Consider the following 22,313-nt stretch of genomic DNA (forward strand, 5'->3'; position numbering starts at 1 on the left):
CAGATTGGAATAACCATGAATTTTTACAGATGCATTGCTGTAATTTATTAATGACTGTAATCCACTAAGTGAAAGCCTAACTGATGTAATCTCATCATAGGAAGATTGACCAGGAACAAGCATGCAGATGTAACATTACTCCTAGTAGTTGGTAGACCAGCTCCAAGGAACCTGCAAACACTATTTCCTCAGATTGAGCAAGTTAACTTGACATAAGATTTAATTGCTAATAACTGTTGCTATAGTTGGACAAGCACATTTTTAGAACACTTCCAGGACAGGAAGGCAGGCCATTCATTTCAGAAGACTTTGACCCAAAGATACCTTCAAATAAAGGAACAATCTCAATATTTTTCCCATTACTAAAATAAATGGTTGAATAAAGTCTTAGCACTCAATAACTAAATCATAGCACTTAATGACTACAAATTAGCCTGATAAATAAGCTAATGACAATAAAAGAAAACAATCAGGTTAACACTATCTGTTATTGCATTATTAAAATTGAAAGTAAAGAAGGATTTTGTAAGTCATCATATCATTGCTTGGGAAAAAAACACATATTATTATTATTCCAATTTTTATATGATGAATGGATGACTTATCATGTGTTACTTGACCATAGCTTTCTTTGATGCAGTCATTGAGGAAGAAAAAAAATACCAAAACAAATGAGATGGCTATAGTTCAACATTTTTAAAGACAAAATATTTCTTATATTCCTTAGAATGTGTTTTATTAAAAAAAATACTTTCATAACATTTAAGACAAATACTGAAAAATAGGCTTTCAAGCATCATAATGGCTTCCCATGGAAAAGAAAGGAAGGGGACAAATAAATCAAAGCCAGGAACTGAGATTTATTTATTTCTTCTACTATGCTTTTTATTTTTGGAGAAAGTTTGTTCAAGAATATCCCAAAAATAGTGAGGGAGAGCTAAATTTTATCAATTCAGTCTTTAAAGATACTCCAATGCACTTATATTAAGATATGGAAAATAAAACACAGGTAAAGCCATCTTTGCTTGTATTATGCAAAAATACACATTCTTCTTGGCCTTATAAAAAGAAATTCTATAACTATTATAATAGAGTATTCAGATAAAGAATGATATATTTAATTAAATAATCTCTGTGTTTCATACTCTAATCCCATGGCTTTTTAGTGAATTATCAAATATTTGTAAATTTCCAAATGCTCAATATCTGTATGCTTTTTCATTTTTTTCATTCAGATAGTTTGATATTTTGTAAGTATTGCAAAAGACGTGTTAAATAAGTATCACTGTAAGTCAATATAATCCTTTTCTTTTCATGTTATACCAACACTGAATAAATTTTCCATTTATAATGCTTACTTAAAAGCGCATTAACTATTTAGTACTTAATTATACCTGCAAGCTATCCTATTATGTGATAAGCATTTCTTGGAAATGACCTTTTTTTCCTTAAAATAAAGTCACAGTCCAAATTTTTTCTTTCAGTATATTAGTTTATTTTATTATGCTTCTTCCTAAACTTTCCAGTCAAGCTAGGTTAGATTTAAAGAGAGTTATTTTAAAACATTCTTTGAACAATATATTTATATAATCTGTGTTCATTTTTACTGTGTTGTAAATATATTCTTAAAAGGTAATTTGTATTTCTTAAAATGTATGTTTTTCACATTGAAAATTATTTACATCAGAGATACTTATCCTGGTCTGTCATAAATGGGTACAATCAATGTCAATGCTGTAGAGGATAAATGTTTCTTAGTAGGTGATTTAAACCTTGTTGATTCATTTGCCTAGAGCTATGATATTAAGCCAGATATGGAGCAGGAGGTGAGGCAGCTAAATATACTAAAGTTTATTTTGTAGACACTAGAATAGGGTTGTTAGGAAAATGGCAAAGGAGTCTCTGCAGGGTGTTTCCAACAGCTCTCCAAGGTCAAATCTTTTTGCAGACAATGCCAATGTTTTCTTATAATCACTCATTAATTCTTGAATATCTCAATTCCTAAACCAACTGTTTTCTTTGCATTTGGAAATTATTGACTGCTAGCGTTAGTCTATTTTGCTCTCACAGGCTCTACACAATATTAAATTTATTTTCAAGGGAACTGAGCAAAAAAGCTGTCCAAATAACTAGCCAGACAACTGAGTCACCCAAGCTCTCCAACTGTACGACTTACCAGATTCCGTGCTGCCAAATAGGAAAACAAAAGGATGAAGCTTTCTATTTCCTGATACTTTTTAGTGAACGTAAGCATTAAAAGTTAATGGAGTTATTTTTTTTTAACTGTTTGGCTTAATTCAATATCAGGAGATATTTCCTCTAACACACACACACACACACACACACACACACACACACACACAATCCAACAAACTCTAAACAAATAGACCTATTCAGTAAATAATTAGTGAATGGCTATTATGTTAATGGCACTGAGCTATAGATGTGTGATATTTTCTTTGAAATTTGAACCCACTGAAGGGAAAATATAATAATAGTGATAATATAATAGTGAAAATAATATTATTACTATAACTGAGGGCTTACTGTGTACTAGACATTGCTTCAAATTATTCAAACGCATTAAATCTATTTGTGTTGTGAAGTATCCCTATTACTAGCTTATTTTACAGATATAAATACTGAGGTCCAGAGAACTTAAATAGATTACCCAAGTTCACACAGCTAGTAACTTATGGAATTAGGATAAAAACCAAACCTGTGAGTCCAGAACACATGCACCAGACCAAGATACAGGGTTCTAGCACTTTTAAAAACACAAGGGCAGATTTAAATAACAAACTAACCAAAACAAATAAAATGTAATTAATTATCATGTTACTATTATTTCTCCAGAGAAATTAGTTTATAAAATGCCTTTCTCCTGTTGTTCACATTCATTTTTGAAAAACTAACATCTGAAGGCTTAATGTCTGACATTCTATGATTTACTCAAGTGCTTTTTAATTAAGGAAGGGTATTTCTAATATTTTTAGTGTAAAGAAATATGTCTATCCTTAGGACTCTATGCACAGCACCTTGTTTGTACAGTAAAGGCAAGTAGCTCTCTTCATAGACATTCTGAATAGTTGTCAAGGACGTATCCTCAACTACATTGAGGAGATGTTGAGGAGAGATAAAGAGGGACGAGTACATGGCTTGGCAAGGAGCCCCTCTTCATGATTGTTAGGATAATTATTAGTCTGTCACCAAGCCCAGGTCCTGACTGATGGGCACCAGACTTGGCCAGGAAGACAGCTCTGAGACAGCTTCTCTGATACCCCAGAGGCCTTGCCATTAAGTGCAGTCAGTATGGGAAAGGTGACCCAGCCTCGCCTCTTAAGTGCAGAAATGCAGTGTTTTGCTTCCAGCTTTGTCTGCACATTTCTGATTGTAGAGCTAAACGAAACTTTAAAAGTAAATAAGCACAAGACTTAATTCTCCTAATCAGGGCTAGCTTCAACAGCGTGCAATTTGCGTAGTCGCCCATGGCCCCGTGCTTAAAAGGACCTGGGCTTGAATTCAAAGTCGGCTATAACTGTCCGAAAATTATTCATCTTGAACAGCAGTCCCACATTTTCAATTTGTACTGGGCTCGCAAATTATTTTGTCGGTCTTTCCCTTAGTAATGTTAGTGAATAGTAGAAGAATTTGGAAGTATAATTTTCATGTGTCTAATTTTAATTGATAATTAAATTCCCTAACTGATTCATGTGAGAAATATAAACAAAAGAATTTTGCTCCCAGCCCAATATCTAGGCATGGAGAAACATAACATAGCAACATTAAATGAGGAGTTATTCCTTCTCCCCTCCCTCTCCTCCTCCTCCTTTCTTCTTCTTCTTTCTTTTTTAAAGCAGAAGTTAGATTATTTTTTTAAAGTAATTATTTTAGGGGCGCCTGCGTGGCTCAGTCTTTAAGCGCCTGCCTTCAGCTCAGGTCATAATCCCAGGGTCCTGGGATCAAGCCCCGCATCGGGAAGCCTGCTTCTCCCTCTCCCACTCCCCCTGCTTGTGTTCCCTCTCTCGCCGTGTCTCTCTCTGTCAAATAAATAAATAAAATCTTAAAAAAATAAATAAATAAAATAAAATATACCAGTAGAGAAATTATGACCTAAAGGGTATATAAGAATCTCAGCTTTGTGGCCCATACATCTAAGTACTTTAAAAATTAAAGTTTAATTGGTATGGGTTTGCTTTTCTCCAGCCACATCCATTCATCCGGAGACAGCTGTCATTTTTGTCTACTAAACATCTTTGATCACATTGGTTCATAGATCCCTTAGCTTTGTTTGATTCTTCTCTATTGCTCTTTACTATTTTTCCCCCCACATTCAAAAACTAGTATAAGTAGTTTCACAAAACATTTTCACATAAGGCTATCTTCCAAAAAGAATCTAAAATTAGTATTATGTGCATTTTATTATGTATATTTTGGTTCAAAAAATACACATCACAAATATGAAAATTAATTTAAAATACACTCGCAAACAAACCTGATATTGGTCAATAAAGGCTCATTTAATCTTGTTGGAGATATAGACTAAACTCCCTTGGAACTATCTGTAATAAGGGAGAGTTGGATTAATTATGTGTACATCTCTTAGAAGCTGTTCTTTTCTTCATTAAATAACTTATTGATTTATGCCACAATACTTCCAAATAGAATTTAAAGTGATTAACAAAAGTATTCTAAGAAATTCATTGTGGAGAAAAGCCAGTATGCAAAAAAAGAAAGAAAGAAAGAAAGAAAAGAAAAGTTAAAGGAAGGAAAATAATCTAGTTGATCAAATTAAGCACAAGTCCTAAATCTTGGTTTCCTTATGGCTAGAAATAAGGAAAGGCAGCCTATTCTATAACTCACATGACCTAGGAGGAAATGGCCTACAAAATCTTCAGAACAGAGCCTATAAATTTGGACTTTGCAATTAAGGGTGTGTTGAGAACTCATACAAGAGGATATTGTACATAACTAACAACAGTAGCTTTGAAGAGCTCTGAACCTTGATATACATAATCAGTGATGTTCTAGAAGAATAGTTTTCTTTTTTTAATTCATAAGTGACATCTTTTTTTTTTTTAATCAAATCTGATTTTAAAAGCAAAGTGTTACTTGCACATGATTTTTAAAAGCCTTTCTGGTGTTTTCTGATAAAGAAAATCCTTTTTCTAAAGGGAGAAATGAGCCAGCTAGAAGATTCTGTAGAGTCCAGGTGTTCTGGGTGGTGCCTCACGGACCAGGTTAGCTTGCTTTTTAAGTAGCAGGGCAACTGCCACTTTACATCATTTTTATGTTCTTTATGCAAGATTACAGGTAGAAAAAAAATAATTCCACTGATTTAAAAAAAATAATAAAATCACTGCCCCAGTTTAGCTTATGGATTTTCACATTGCACAACCATATTTGTTCTGAGTAAGGCAAGCTTAGAGAGATACTGGGTCAGAGTCTCCAACACTGCCCAGCCCTGATCTGATTCTTTAAACAGAGGAGAGAATAAATTACTATAGTTAAAAGAAAGGGTTTCTTAAAGATCACTATCTCACCACATAACCTTCGGATGTGTGATTTAGTTTCCTGAGTGAAGCTGTTCATTAAGCAGGGGCATATCCTGGTACATAATGGTGCATTTCCTGCTCCTGACTGACCATTTCCTGATTATTTGGTACTAAATTCTGAGTGATACCAAGATGACAAAAACGGCTCTCTTCCTTAAAATGTGACTACATAAATTAATAAACACATTTGTTAGTATATATCAATATTGTCCTACTGGTTTCATTTGAGTTTAGTAATTCTGGGTCTAGAATAACTCGGTGAGGTTCTCTCTGTCTTCTGCCTACCCATGTCAAAATAAAAATGATGAAATTGCCAATGATAATAATCACATCTCATGAATTTAGAGAACTTCACTATAATATTGTACTCTTTCATGTTGCCACAAGGTTGGAAATGGTGCAAGGCTAGCTCTCTTCCTTCCAAGAATGACAACATTTTTAAGTTGGCTTACAGGAGAGTATTTTTGTTATGTTCTTACCAAGTATCCTCATTTTATAGATGAAATATGAGGAACAGAAAAGATAAATGACTTACTTAAGGTGACATAATTTGTTGATAGAAGACCTAGGGAAAAAATCCAATTTTCTCCACCATCCCCTCCTATAGTGAAAATGAAGGTAAAAAGTAACTAGCAAATGTAGTTATTAATCTGGTCAAAAATAGCTATCATCTTTTATCAAGTCCTAGTGGTTCAATCAAGGCTCTGTAGTAGTAGATTTTAAAGAAGGATCTGTGTGACCAACTAGTGACTCCACCCCTCACTCCCACACACACCCCCTTCCTCTCTGTCCTACGCCTCAAGGTGGGGTTATCTTCAACCCTTCTTAGGAGTAAAATTGTGAGGACAGATGAACTTCTTACAAGGGTAGGTTATAAAAGGACAATCAAGTTGAACTAGACTGAGGAAAACTGAAATGTTTTTGTGTCTACTTCCATCTGTAATGAATGACTTTAAATTATTTAAATGAATTTAAATTAAAAAATGTTAGCTACAGAGTCACCAGAAAACCTAGTGGATACCACCAACTAGAAAACAAACACTTATTACCGTAACTTAAGCCCTGTTAAATACTGTTAGGAAGCAGTATTTATTCTTGCCTGACTTTCACTTTAGACGCAGAACAAATCACAGTCATGGACCAAATCATAGAGTCAGATCCTGGTGTTCTTCAAGAAGTTCAGTCTAGTTCAGCAGAATATAATAGCAGAATAATTTAAAGAAATTTCACTAGACTGCTAGTCTGGGGAACTGGACTCTTCATTTAAATAGCAGAACATCATCTAATTGCTTCGGACCTCAGGGTGTTTGTAGACGGCTCCGTGGGCTGCTCTACCTCCCATATCCCTTCTAGTTCTAAAATTCTTTAACACAGCATTATCCTATAGAGCTGACTTGTGATCCAGTGGTTAAATATTAGCTGTTGTCATTCAGCCACATTGTACCTTTCTTTTACTGTCTGCAGATCATTTTGGGGCCTGTGGAAAGGACACTAGAAGGGGCTTGGAAGACCTCAAGATCTCAGTCTTAATTCCACTCCTTACTGACTCTGAGTCTTATAATAATACACTCTATAATAATAATATTATTATTATAATAAATCCTCTTTCTTAACTAAAATATGGGGGAAAATCTCTATGACTTAATAAGTTACAGTGAGAATCAAGTGTAAAATTACAAACAAATATTGACTCCCTTCAAAACATAAAGAATGATTAACTTTAAAATAGAAACAATGTTATTGGCTTTCTTTAAAATCTTTAGAATATTGCTTACTAAGTCTACTTGGACTCCCATAACAAATGGCATGGACTGTGTGACTTGAACAGCAAACATTTATTTCTCAGAGTTCTGGACTGTGAGTCCAAGGTCACTGTTGGCAGGTTTGGTTCTCGGTGAGAGCCTTCTTCGCCTCTTGCAGATGGCCACCTTCTTTCTGTGTCCCTCCATGATGGAGAGAAAGAGTTCCGACGTCTCTTCTTCTAAGATAACCCATCCTGTCGTGGGGCTCTACCCTCATGACTTCATCTAAACCTCATCACCTCTCAAAGGCCCCACCTCCTTCCTAACACCATCACATGAGGGATTAGGGCTTCAACCAATGAACATGCAGCCCATAACATTCACATTAATTCTGGGAGAAAGATGTTACTGCCAGTATTTTGATATCCTCAAGATATCGAGAAGAGAAAATCTCAAAAGGAATTCAGATCATCCATGGCTATAGGGACTATAATTTTGCCATTAACATTTTTACAAGAGGACAAAGGACTCTCAAACTCAAAATTAAAACAGTGAAGCGACCTTTCTTTACCAATTCCATAGGTTTTAAATGTGAGAGTGTGAGATCTCTAAGGCATTACAGATAGCATCCACACCATCTCCTCCCTTTCGTAAGTAGGTTTGTTGACACCACCAAAAGCTGTATGTTTTAGCAATTTGCTGATTATGGGGGTGCCTGAGTGGCTCAGTCGACTGTGTATCTGCCTTCAACTCAGGTCATGATCCCAGAGTCCTGAGATCGAGTCACGCATCGGGCTCCCTGCTCGGCAGGGAGTCTGCTTCTCCCTCTGTGCTCCCTCTGCTCCCTCTCTCTCTCTCAAATAAATAAATAAAATCTTTAAAAAAAAATGGCTAATTATGTGAACTCAGTCCCAAAATGATGGTCCTTCTTCTATATCATGCCTTTAGTACGTTTAGAGGTATGGTATGCTGTTTAGAGGTTTCCACCTACCATGACTTATGCAGAGGGTGTGTAAGATTTCCTAACATTGTGATCATTCTGTAGAGCAAGCGGGAAGTCATAACAAAGAGTGGCTTTCCCATCCCCTTCATTTAGATGTAGGGCAACTGAGAAGTTTTGCTTCTAGCCAAAGGTCATATAGCTAGGAGGCGGGCTAATGCAGGTGAAAGCATGCAGGCTTGGAGTCCTTTAAACCTAGAATGGAACACTTTTCTATCACATTTTAGCTCTGTGACCTTGAGGCAAGAAGTTTTAGTTTCCTAGGCCTTCAGTTCCACATAAGCAAAATGTTAACATTGTAAAGATGAAATAAGTTAACAGATAAAATGCCTGGCACATAATAACATTTACCGCCCCCTACTTCTTTCTTAGTAGCAAATCAAGGGCTAGCAACCACAATTCTTAACTCCTTGTCCATTACACTTCAAGTTGCATAAATAACAATACTGTTTTGAACTGAGAATTTTAAGTGCATTTTTTTAAAACCTTGTTTTCCAAAATCAATCTCTTCACATTTTTAATAATGCAAGAAAGGAGCTTCAAGTTGGCCCACAGAGATTTTTATGAACCAAAGGGTTATTTTTAATTGGATTTTATGCCTGTTGTTATGGAAATAGTTGTTTCATAGATTAAGCATTATGACTTGAGAGCAAGATCAAGCCCAGAATGGGGTATAATGATGATATCACTCCTAAGCTTCTTTTTCTTGACAAAACACTTTTAAAATTAAGAGAACGGGAGTGAAGCTGCTTCAAAAGCACATATTTCTAAGAGAAAAAGTCTTCCCTATAAAAATAGCTTTAACATGATATATTCTCTTTTCAAAGATCAAAACTAAGAATGACCCTTGCTGCCAGTAGGATGCTAAGATTCTGCAGAGTTATTAAGCGCTTCTTTCTTCACTGTTGAAACTAGAAAGAGTTCCTTTGATCGTGGAACTTGCTTTCAACATTTGGTTTCAAAGTTTTTTGTTTTTTGTTTTTTTTTTGCAGTTGCTGAACTAAGAGGCTTCCTCTAGTTATTTAGTGATCAATCTCTCAAAACTGTTCTGTCTGGACTCGTTTTTATTCATGTATCCGGATGTGTAATTTAATTTTTCTAAAGAAACAAAAAGAGATTATTTCTCATCTTAATGATGTTTTCTTTTAAAGACATGAAGCAGTTCCTCCTGCAAAATTTAGCTTATCTCACTGGTTTGTTTTAAGCCCCAGAGAAACCCCAACCAAGGAAAGCAGAGCTTGCTCCTGTTATATCCTAAGAGAGAAATCAGGATAGCCAGCAATACCAAAAGCAAACAATGATCTGCTGTTGGATGAACTACTGGGGTTCTTCTACTTGGTTCTATTAGTCTGTCTGTCTTTTCTTTCTTTCTTTCTTTCTTTCTTTCTTTCTTTCTTTCTTTCTTTCTTTCTTTCTCTCTTTCTCTCTTTCTCTCGTTCTCTCTTTCTCTCTTTCTCTCTTTCTCTCTTTCTTCTCTTTCTCCTTCTTGGCCTTTTCTATGTCCTCCTATGAGTCTTGGACATTGATTGGTTTTGCTGGTAGAATTTGGTTGAAGAAATTATGAACCCAACCCTGATCCTGAATCTGTTGAAAGTCATGAAACTCAATGATGTCATGTCTTCCATTATTTTAGCATATCAACACACTTCAGTACTTGGAAAACGGGGAAAATCCATCCCCAAATAATGTATCTTTAAAAACGTTTCATTACTTTTTTTCTGTGAATCATAGTGTCAGATTACTGGAAATACTTTTCTAATTAAAAAATTTCCAGGCATATTAAAGTTATTTTTTCCCTTGCTTTGTTTTTAAGTGGAAGAGGGATGTTTGTCTAACTTTGTCATTTCAGTAATTTCTACAAAACAACTTTCTGAAATGATTTGTCTGTTCCAAGCCAATGTAAACCCATTTGTAATCCATTTGTATGGATTTGCATAGATTCACTGGCAGCTCCTTTCCCAGGTGGTCACATTTCTTGCCTTTTTTTCTTTTGGTCCTCAGCTGGGAGTCCGGACCCTCTAGTGCTGTTCAATCTCACTTTTCTTTCTTCCTACCCACCCAACTCTTAGACCTCAATTGGCTGTGACTTTTTTTTTCATTTCCTACAAGTCAATACTTTTATCTAAACCCACTCCACTAGACTTAGTTTTTAGATGTGACATTCCATAAACTTAAGAATTTGGTGAACATTGGAGGTACGTGACACAAGAGTCAAGAGTAGCCATCACACAACCCCGCCCAGCGCAGTCTCCTCACCAGAATCTAATCGGCTAGTTGCTTCAGCTGAAGATGCTTAGCTAATTACTTATGGTCGGCTCTCTCCCAGAAGTCAGAGGCTACAACACTGCTATCTGCTTCATTAATAAGAAAGCCATAACTGCAAAGATCAGAGAATTCCCTGGGAAAAACAACAACAACAACAACAACAAGCAAGTGTGTGTAAATTTGGGAGGCTTCCCGATGCTATATTGACTGTGCCTATTTATGACAACAAGGTTCATTCACTTGTCTGATCAATGCATAATGTTAAAGATTCTTCTTAAAGTGTCACACCTGAATGTCTGTTAACTTGTCATTTTCCTTGCTTGCTCTGACTCTAATGGGCTTGAAAATTGATCCAGCCAGTCTCTTCTCTCCTCTCTCTCTCTCTCTCACCTCTCTCTCATTTCTTTCTCTCTTGTCTCTCCTCCCTCTCCCGTGCTTCCCACACCCCTTACTTTGTCTCTTGCTCTCACTCTCTGTGAGGTTCATTTGCTTGACTGATTCTGAGTGTCCATAATGACTGTTTGGCATATTCTACAGGCAAAGGTCCCGAGACCCTTTTTGCCGGCTATAACCTCAATGATAACGAATGGCACACAGTGCGTGTGGTCCGTCGAGGAAAAAGTTTAAAGTTAACCGTGGATGACCAACAGGCCATGACAGGTAAAGCCCCCTGTTTCCATTGCTTTTCTTTTGCTGAAGCTTTAGTCCTTCCCATTTCTTACAGGTGACTATGAAAACCAACTACACAACTTGACGCTGGTGCACACAGTTCATTTTTTCGTTCCAATTTTTCCAGCAATGGTGACATTTAATAAGCAGCATGTTAAAAGTTTTTTCTCTCAAAAGAGCAATACTTTCATGTCATGTTCTTTCCTGTAATTAAAGAAGATGTTATATATTTCAGTGTTGTGGCTTGATAAATATCTTAGGGCCTCATAAAATATTGAAGTCATTGTTTACATGCCAATTTCTGTTCAATTTCTTTGTTTTTTATATATTTTGGCAATGAACAGCCGCAAGTTATACTTTTTAGCATCTAGGGAAATTGATAGATATGCTGGCATTCTGTCGGGTGAACCACTTTTTCATTAGAAGTCTGGCCATTTACCTCAGTTGGTTAAACCCTCTAATATTAAAGATGTCATGTTCAATCCCTGATATGTAGATTCCTCACTGAGGTGAACTGTATAAAAGTCCACCCCAGGGACTTGGAAACCGAATGAAAGAGGAATTGGTGCACCTTTGTTCTCTCTGCTGAAAATAACTCCAAGCACATGACCCACTGGGATATTAACTCTTTTTCTTTTTTTAGAGAACATCTCTAAAATTATTAATTATTTTAGAACAAGGCACAAGATAGTCCTTGTGCAGCAGGGAAGTGTGTCCTACATTCAGTCCTGAGGGGTTCCCATGATCAGAGCTCAGTTGATTCTATCAATGTGGAAATAGCATGTGTGGGATTTTAACTTTTGAGAGAATCATTTCTGAGTTCAAATGAACCAAACTACCAACTGTTAGCTGTCTTTACTATCTTACATTTCAATAGCCCTTAATGGCTTTCCAGAACTTTTTTCTACAAGTAGGTGCAGCTTTATTTCAGAATCACCTGAAGAGCTTTAAAAGGACTGGTTCCTGGCCTGACATCAGGGAAAGTCTAGGAAGAGCCCAGGAACTGTTGTTCTTTTCATTTTATTGTTGTTGTTTTCTTTTAGGTTTTTTTTATTTGTTTGTTGAAAATCTCTTCAGAGGGGACTCTCATGCAGCTGGTTCATGCATTAGCATTTAGAAACCACTACTACGTTATATCATCTTGTTTTCTGAGAAAGAAAATCAACCAGAAAGCTGTTAGCATAAGCCCTTATTCAAAATTGCCGAACATGAGAAGGCTCTAAGGAACTGTGTGAACTTAGGGAGGAAAGCAGAATTTTTGCCGGGCTTTGGCAGGACTGTCAACTGAAGTTCAGCTAGTTTTGGTTAAGGATGGCTCTTAGAAGAGGAATGAATCGTTTTTGTAGAGTAGCATCCATCATTTGGATGATTTGAGTTTTATCAAAAGGAGTAGAAATGAGGACTTAGTGTCAAAGGTCATGTTCAAGAGATTTTGAATACATAGCTCCTGGAGAGAAGGACATGTGAAAACTACAGGAACATGCGTCAGTCCCTAAGTGTGTCTTAAATCTCACACAGCGCAATGAAATGGACAGGACATATGCATCCTCACTTTACAGATGATGAAACTGAGGTTCAAAGGGGTTAAGTGACTTCTGTTTCTTTGAAATGCCACTGTTGTCAGAACTTAGAGGAGGACCTAGGCTTGTTTATATTGTTGTTTTTGATTTGTTTTTTGACTCATGGTCCGTTGCTTTATATTCATTCATATCCTAATAAGTGTATAATTCGAAGACAAGTACCTTCCCAGATACAACATCATGTCACAAAGACACACGTCTAAACTCAAACAAGAACTGATAGGCTAGAGCAGTAGGTGATGAACGGGATGGTTGACATAAGCCGTTCATGTTCTTGGAGTTCAGAAGAGAAGTTGAGGACCCTGGTTTAAACAGTAGTTTAAGATTACAGATTAAGATTAATTAATCTTAAAATTAAAGATTACATTAGAACTAGGCTTTAAAGAGAGGGTGATGCAGATGATAAAAGTATGTGGGGGAGCATTCATACAGGGCAGAATGGCTCTGATGGGGCTACACAGACTAATGTTCAGGGGACAGTTTTGTTTTGCTTCATGCATCCATATGGTAGTTGACAGGGCTAGAATGGCCTTTTGGGGCAAATGGGTCAATGCTCTCAACTAAGGTGTTTATTTTTCACCTTCAGGCAATTGGAAAGCTTGAGAGTAAGCTGAGAGAATATTTTTTGAGCAAAATAAATCCTGTGTCAGTGTATTAGATTGCTTCAGGATGTAGAGTCATAAGTCCTGAACTATAGTGGATGAAGAAAGGATAGAAACAAAAGTATGGTGTAACACATTTTGTTAAATTTTATTTAGAAATAATTTCAAATTTACAAAAAAAAATTCAAAAATAAATACAGTACTAGGGCACCTGGGTTGCTCAGTCAGTTGAGCGACTGACTCTTGGTTTTGATTCAGGTCATGATCTCAGGGTTGTGGGATTGAGCCCCGCTTTGGGCTCCACACTAAGTGAGGAGTCTGCTTGTCCCTCTCCCTCTGCCCCCCCCACTCATGCTGACTCTCTCTATCTCTCTCAATAGATAAATAAAATCTTCTAAAAAATTAATTAAAAAATTAAAAAAATAAAAACAGTACAAAGAACACTGATATATCTTTACTCTTGTGAACATTGTATCCCATTTCCTTTGACATTTTCACTTTCTCTCCTTTTTGCTTTCCGTAACCAGTTGAGCAAAAACTAAATACAAAATGGCTATTTACCCCTAACTACTTCAGAGTGCATTTTCTAAAAATAATGATAATCCCCTACATAACAAAGAGTTACGAACTTCAGTAAAAGTTGCTTGGATGCAATATATTTTATCCGTTCGGTCATCCATACTCCAATTTAGTCGGTTGACCCAGTGTTGTCTTTTATAACATTTCCCTTCCAGCACAGTATGCAGCCTGGGGTCAGACACTGCATATAGTTTTCAGGTCTCTTTAGCCTTCTTTCATCTGAAACATTTCCATCGGCTTTTTTTTTTTTGTCTGCCATGACACTGACATTTTTGAAATCTATAAACCTCCCACCTTTTGTCACTGTAGAGTCACTCATCTTGTGTTTGATGTTTTCTCGTGATTAAAGTTGGGTTTTGCATTTTGGGGTGGAATATTGCATAGGTGTCATTGTGGCCCCCTTCCAGTATCCCATCTGAAGGCATAGGATGTCCCTGTCCTTGACCGGTGATTGGTCAACATTCTGTCCAGTTTCTCCACTGCATGAAGAGTAGGTTTTCTCCCTTCCCACTAATAAACTGTCTGTGGAGAGAGGTTAAGACCATGAAAATAGCCTGTACCTCATCAGAAGTCCACCCTAGATTTAGCATCCACTGAAGATTTTTCTCCTGATCCAGTCTTCCCTGCGGTAGTTACAAAATGATTATTCTCCACCTCCAGTACTTCTTTTTTTCTTTTCCTTCTTTTCCTTTTTTTCCTTTCATTTTCCTTTCTCCCTTCCTTTTCTCTCTCCTTTCTTTCCACTCATCCTTCCTTCATTTCTTCCTATTGGTATGGACCCACAAGTTTCTGTTTTTCAAACAATTTAAATTACTTTACTAAATTATTTTGGGCCAGTGTGAATCCCATGAAGTTGGTCTTTGTCATATTGTGACATGCCCCACCCCAGCATTTTCAGGGTATTTTTTGTTTTTGCTTGTTTGTTTTTGCCCTTCCTTACTTTCTGCCGTGACAGGACATTCCAGGCCCAGCTTATACCTACCTTACCCAAGCCCTGGAATCAGCCCTTCAGTCTTCATTTAGTCACGAATGATATTATAGACCAAGATCTGGGTGGTTGGTGTGCTCAATGCTCCTCAAGTATATTTGTTTCCTGATCCTTTCAGCAGGCAAAGGTAGGAAATATATTCAAGTATCTACACCTACCTGCATATAGATATAAATATACACACACTGAACTGAAGAGTGTTCCTCTGTGGTTTTCACCTCTCCTTGTTGCCAGCTGCTATGTGTTCACAACCTTTCGCACGTTACCTTAGGTACTAACTCCTTATTTCTACTCGTTTTGATAAAACCCAAATCATCCAAACAGTGGATGCTAATCTACAAAAAAATACATGTGTACATAGACACGCATATACGCATATTTTAGAAAATACGAGTTCACAGTGGTACCTCCATCGCGACATCATTGTTTCTTCACTTCCCACATTCTGTGTTTCCGTGTTCCTTCTTCTACGGTGGGATCCTTGCTCCCAGGGATATCACTTACTCACACTACATCCAACAGTGAATCTAAAATAGTTTCAGGATTACTTGAAGTTGCCCATACTACTACAAGTAATGCATCAACTAAAAAAAATTCAGGATTAGTTTGTGATTCTTATTCCCCAGTGCCTAAGACTTAACAGATAAAATCAAATGCTGAGTTTATAAGTAACTTGGATGATAACTTGGCTTGTTTTCTTCCTTCCTTCTCTCCCTCCCTCCTTTTTTTTTAATTTTCTTCCTACCTTTCTTTCTTTTAGTGTAGTTATAGTGTTCATTTGAAATACAGTTAACTTATTTCAATTTAATTTTTCCTTCCCATTCTTATGTACTTACACTTGGAAGTAAGTACATTAGCATGCTTTTAAAATCAGTGCAACACATTTTGAATTAAGTGATGAATGAAGAGAGTGCGAATATGATCAGTGTAACATAGAAAATTCTAGAAATGGCCCCTAAATGAATTGCCATCTAATTTTCATAGAAAATTAAAGATATATATTTTCAATTGCATAGATTCCTATTAAGATTCTAAGTGAACGGCTATGTTCTACCTCAGTGAATTGCCTTCTTCAACTTTCAACTTTCAGTGAATACATCATTCCTTTGTTTACTTAAATGGCCATGCATTTATCTACCACCAGCGATCATAATGTTAGGAAACAGAATTAACAGATGCTTACTTAGTTTACTTACAGATGTAGGAACAAACGAGTGACCTAGTCAATGGAGGAACTCCCAAGAGAATTGACTCTGTTGAGGAATCCTTCCTAAGCTACCATCACCAGTTTCTGTAGTGCTGTTCCTGGGCATGGACTAGTTCTTTGTGGCAAAGTTACTCATGTCTCCTTTGCTGATCCATACTGGGACTCTGGCACATAAGACTTCATTAGGAATTCATAGGCCATTGATGAAGTTTGGCTTATGATCTGAAAGAAAAGGAATCCTTTTTAGAATTCCCAACTTTGGAAGACAAATATATCCTAAGGCATTTGTTTAACAGGTTTTTGTTCAGCATGTATTATTAAAATTATAGTTTGAGTCTTGGTCCACCAACTCAGGTGTGCAAGAAATGGAACATTTCTTAAATGTCTTTATGTCAGCACAATATAAATCAGAAAGGCCTTAGGCATTTCTTCTGGATTTACAGGATATTTAATCATAGTCCTCGTTGCCCCCACTCCCTACTCCCCACCTTGGATCAGGCAGAGCCTCCTTTTGACTTTTCTCTGCACTTGGTCTCAGCAAAAACCCTTCTCCAAGTTTGTCCTTTGGAATTGCAAGAACCGTGTTGGTCCTGTCCTAAGTGGGAGACTGGGTCTTTGCCTACTCCTGCCAGGTTTTGTGGGCTGCAGTCCAGGTCCAGTCTCCCTATGTGTACCTCACCAATTCTCTCTGAACCCTTGACCCTGAGCAGAGAGTGGGATGCTGGAACTCAGCACTTCTAAATCCCACCAAAATTCTCCTAATCAGTGGTAATCCTGTTGTCTCTGTCAGCCCTCAGTGCATTCTGTTCTCTCCTTTTCTTCTTCTTCTTCTTTTTTTTTTTTTCTTTTCCTTTCTAGAGAAACCTTGTAAACCCGGCCCTTGCAAAAGACTGGAGAAGGCATTGTTTTCCAGCAGCTTCCACTTCTTCCTGCCAAGAAAAACCCTTTGAGGCAAAATACTTAGCTAGCATTTTAAAATTGAAGGAAGAACAAAATATATACTAGTATTTCAGTAAATTAGCTTGCCATTTACTCTTTCTCAAAATTGCCCAAGGCTTTAGAGCAGAAATTTGATTTTATCCTCTGCTCTGTAGGAGTTGATTTTTTTTTTCAGTAGTAAAAACCAACATGGTATTTCTCAGAGTTTAAAGACAAATGGGAATATAAACCAAGTAAATATTGATGATTCACCCAAATTATGCATTCCCCCCCCATACTCCACCTCACCTTTTTCTTTCCTCCCCAGCTCCCAGCATCTTGCTGCACAGAGCTAAAGACAGTTTTATTTTCACATCAATTTACCTTTAATTGGTGAATTTTCATCAAGGTGATTCATATTTAGGGGATTATGTTTTGGGAGAGATCTCACAAAAGCCAGCAATTCATAAGAATAAAAAAGCTTTGATTTATAGAGCATGGAAAAAGTTTCCAACGTGGGCAGTGGAAACTTGCCACTGAGGCTTAAATTTAGAAACGAAATTTTTTCCAAACACTCCAGTGACCTTCACTCAAAGCCAACCATGAATCAGGAAAGCAATGGTTTTTTTTAATTTTTTTTTTTTTGGTTCTGTCCTTTTTTGTGTTTTTATTGAATTTTATAGCAAGTCAGGAATCATTAAAGAGGAAAACATTTAAAGGAAAGCACTAGACACTCTTCATGTATTTCTTCCTACATTTGACCTCATCTTTAAATTAGAGTTAAATGTACTGTTAAGCCTGTGTTAAACACAGCACAGTGCATACGCAGGCCATTCATTCTTGGGAATGTCTGCATCTCACCTAGGGTCATGAGACATGAAAGAAACTTGAGGGATTCCCTAGGCCTTGGACAGGAAAGGGTTCTACAGGCTATATGGGATCCCTAAGTAGGGATTTCTTGGGTTTCAACTCATCACTTAGTCTCTCTAAAAATTCTGAACTATGTGTTTTATACATGTGTGTATGTTAGTGGGTCTTTTGTTGAACAACATTTAGCATACGTGCAGTTACTCAAGCCGGCAGGCTGGGCATCATCATCCTGTAATGGAGCTAACCTGAGTTCACTCCTTGGAGACTTACAGATGGTGACGACACCAGGTGGAGTTGTCCCACAAAGCAAACTGTATTTGCAGCAAATAAGGAGATGACGAGGAACAATTTCCAAGCCTGTGACTCCCTACACAGGAGGAGAGGTGTTCTTTTTTTTTAGGGTTAGGAAGAATATTCAAAAAGGAGAACTTTGTCGTCCCAGGTAAAGGCTTGCTCAGGTGTACTTAGAAAGCATACCTATACCTGCATCGTAAATTATGGTAATGAAGCTTGTGCTCGTCCTTGGGCTGAGACTGTAACATTATAATGAAGCAGAGGTAACTGTCAGACAAGGGAAAGGGCTCTGGGCAGGCTCCAAAACCGGTATAAACTGGATAGCGTCTTGGGCCCTTATTTCAGGTAAGGAATGCAGGGTCTTGCTTACTTTTGAAACAGCACTGCAAGTTTTTACCACTGATTTATTGTCTCTGATATGGTTAAGCTATTTCCAGGCCTGGTAGAGACCTTTAGTTTTTGCATTCCCCTTTTTTCCCCTTGATATCCTTAACTGTGGATGCTTTGCATTTCTTTGTAATTCTTACACCTCCTAGGAATTTCTGCTGAGAGTGTGTTTGGACAAATAGAGCTAAAACGACTTCTCTCTAGTGTCATGAAAGCCGTATCTCATTTTTCTTTTGCTGGGGACCCCCTAACTCTGCTTACAATTTTCCTCCTCCCATCATCTATACATTATTGGTAAATCCTGCAGATTATATCTGCAAAATTATCTCGTTTCATGTCTTTTTTTTTCCATTTCTGCTATAACTATCCTACTTTAAATTGTCTCCAATTTACTATACATATATCAGAGAGATTGAGACTCTCTTTCTCTTTCTCTTTCTCTCATTCGTGGCTTTTGCCTGCCTAAAACCCTCCGGTGCCGACAAATGTAATCAGGAGGTGCTGTGCGTGATTATCTGGCCCGTGACTCTCTTCTCATTTCCCTTGAGCCACTAATTTCACTTATCCTGAGTCTCCAGCCACACTTTCTAGCTTTTTGTCACCTCAGCCTGTGTTCATCTGTTTCCCCTTCCTGGAATCTACCTCCCCATTTTGCTTCTCCAGTTCTCAGCATGTCTTTCTCTTTTTAATCCTTCAAATTAAATGTTAACTCAGGCCCCCATTCCATACTTACACAACTCCCTGATTATCAAATTCATAGCAAGTTTTTTTTTAATTTTGCATTATATATTTTATTATTTCCTTACCTCTTTTTGTATGCCTTTCCCCAATAATCCATGAGTTTTATGAATACAGGAGCCAAGTCTGCTCCTCACTATACTATTTCTTCATTACCTAACAACACCTGACACACACACACATACACACCACACACTCAATAACTTTAAGTGAATTAACAAGTTGATGTAGGGCTGGGGGTTATTTTGTTCTGCAGCTGAAATTTAGCCTGACTCTGAGCAAGACTAAACATACAATAGGTGATAGTGTTATCTGCTTGGGTATAAAGATTTGATTTGCATGGTAAGATTTCTGTGCAGACACACAGTCCAGTGGTTGTTTCTCGTTGGAGATTATTGTTCTTCTGGGATACCCAAACCCTTTGATCAGAAGTATTTTGCTAACTTGAGATTCTCTTTTCACTCCATCTCTGGAGAAGACACTACATTTTTAAATGCTTAGAACCTTAAAAAAATCTTTCTCCTTTAATGTCCTTTATTTTTTCATAATATATGTGTCTAATAGTAGAGGTGGTTACAATTACTGCCAGGGGATTAAACTCTGGAGTAAATTCTGAGGGGAAAAAAAGAATGTTTAGGAGGCAGCAGTTAATATCTTCCTAGTCGGTGGATAATGGCTTTTAGGTGCTAATTCTCCCTCGCGAGCAAGCATATCTGCCATTACTGTCAATGCGATTTATATGTGCTCATTAAAGAAAGAATAGACTCTTGAACATGGGCCATAATGATTTTTCTTGTAACTGGGCCATGGTTGCTCCCAAACTGTTTTACTACCTTTTTATTATTTATGCTCTTGCATACATATTCTATTCCTTTGAGAAAAGAAAACAGACATCACTTGTTATTTTTATCACTGAACTTCTCGGTCCTGCTAAACAAAATGTGCTTCCCTATTTCAGAGCTATCAAGAACTTGACAGTTGGAGATAATATTTAATTTTAAGTATCTGAAATTTAGGGGGAGGGGTGGGCTAGGGGGTGGCATTTCCTTACTATCTGTTGGTTCACTAATGGAGCTTTTAAGAAAAAAAATGACAGTTTCACGCTTGGGGGTGGGTTCATTGAGTTAAGGCTCAGATTTTAATATAATGAAACATAAAAAATCAACAAAAGGAAGTATAAAAGCCCAAGTGATTTTTTTCAGTTTTTTATATTCTTCCTTCTATATAGTTTATTAATTCAATGTTTCTGGTGTGATATTTGAAAATTCTTAAAGGCTCCTTGTATTTGCTAACAACAAGGTAAGTCCCTACAAAATAGTATTGAGGTCATTGAACAAAAGAACTGAAGGAGAGAAAAATGATGTCATACAATAAACCAGAAATGCTAGGGATTTAATAGTATTTTTACATCAGACAAGGAGGCATTGTGGGGAGGAAGGAGGAGGAGAGACAATTATTTACGGTCATATTTTTTGTATTAAAAAAAATTTGCAGGGACAGAATCAGAAAAAAAAAAAACCTAATAGCTGAAAAGAGAACATGTCAAGGGATGGCAGAAATGCTGTTACCAGGATCAAGGACTAGTAAAGAGGTGTGGAAATTAAGTGGAATTAAGTACAGCTCAGGGGAGAGTTTTTTACACCAATGAATTTATAAGCATCAAAATCAATTATGTATATAGACAGTTTTTCTTGCACAAGAAAAAGTAGGCCTTTTATGTTTCACTTACTAGCATTTCCTCAAAATGCCATCTAATATTTTACTGTCTTGACTAAGGAAATGGAAATCTGTCAAACTGGTCGAGGGATGCCCACGGAGATGGTTGTTCGATCTTCATTACACCCGAGAAGGTTCAGTGCGTTTTCTCAGGGGCTGATCCTGGGATTGGCTCTAATATTTTCATTAATATTATGGATGATGGGATAGGGCAAGCTTGATAAATTTTCCAATTATGCCAAATTGAGTAGTGAAGCTAGCACCTGGAAAAACTTGATTGTAATTTAAATGACCTTTTTGAGTTTCAGAAGAAAGCAAACGACAGTTTAATTAAAGAAGAGCAAGATGCTGGGTGCGAATCACTAGCAATGATAAGAGTGCTTTATGTTGTACACTGAGAAACAGGTTCATATCTTTGTATATTTTACCTTCAACAGTATAGGTAGGTTACAATAATTACCTTAGAGGTATAGGTGGGATTAGGTTGGACTTTCCTGGGGTTGACAGTGTAATTTGGTGGGATGCGGAGGCATGGGGACTGAGTTGAAAAGTCAATATATAAATCTGCAACCAAACTTCATATGAGGGTGTTTAAAAAAAAAATGTGCTTTATGGTAATGTGAGTTAATTTTACTCATATTTTCAAAATTGGGCATGCCTTGGACCCACTTTAGGTATCCAAAACGTAAGTGCAAAGAAAATGGCCTGGGTCCAGAAGAGATCAACAGAAACTCTGCAGTGGCTGGGAGTCTTCTAGCAAAGACTGTGGGAATTGTTTCGCTCAGAAAAGGGAAGATGAAAAGTGCATATTTAACTTCAGACACATTTTCATGGTTCATTGTTGGAAGAATAGTGAGAAGCCCTTCATTTTATCTATTGAGTATAGGAAAATATACAATCTTTTTTTTTTTTTTCTTGAAGAGCATTTCTTTATAAAGAAAAGCACATCCAGGGCAACTGGGTGGCTCAGATCGTTAAGCATCTGCCTTCGGCTCAGGTCGTGATCCCAGGGTCCTGGGATGGAGCCCCCGCATCAGGCTCTCTGCTCAGCGGGGAGCCTGCTTCTCCCTCTCCCTCTCCCCCTCCCCCTGCTCATGCTCTCTCTCTGTCTGTATCTCTGTGTCTCAAATGAATAAATAAAATCTTAAAAAAAAAAATACATCCTCACCAAATTGAGATGTATCTCTTTCTTTAAAAGAATGA

The 22,313-nt window shown here is 37.1% G+C and overlaps 1 protein-coding gene across 20 annotated transcripts in view; it reads left to right on the plus strand.

Moving 5' to 3' along the window:
• The window catches only part of NRXN1 (neurexin 1), a 1,124,404-nt gene that overhangs the window by 530,836 nt on the left and 571,255 nt on the right, over positions 1-22,313 (plus strand). For all 20 annotated transcript variants that reach the window (XM_028103977.1, XM_028103968.2, XM_028103969.2 and 17 more), the window contains one exon: positions 11,100-11,222. In XM_028103977.1, coding sequence (XP_027959778.1) covers positions 11,100-11,222 — 123 coding nt within the window. The remainder of the gene's footprint in view (positions 1-11,099; positions 11,223-22,313) is intronic.

The sequence above is a fragment of the Eumetopias jubatus genome, unplaced genomic scaffold (genome assembly GCF_037043125.1).
Source record: "Eumetopias jubatus isolate StellerSeaLion01/CBP00866 unplaced genomic scaffold, mEumJub1_p1.0 scaffold_9, whole genome shotgun sequence".
Classification (NCBI taxonomy): Eukaryota; Metazoa; Chordata; class Mammalia; order Carnivora; family Otariidae; genus Eumetopias; species Eumetopias jubatus.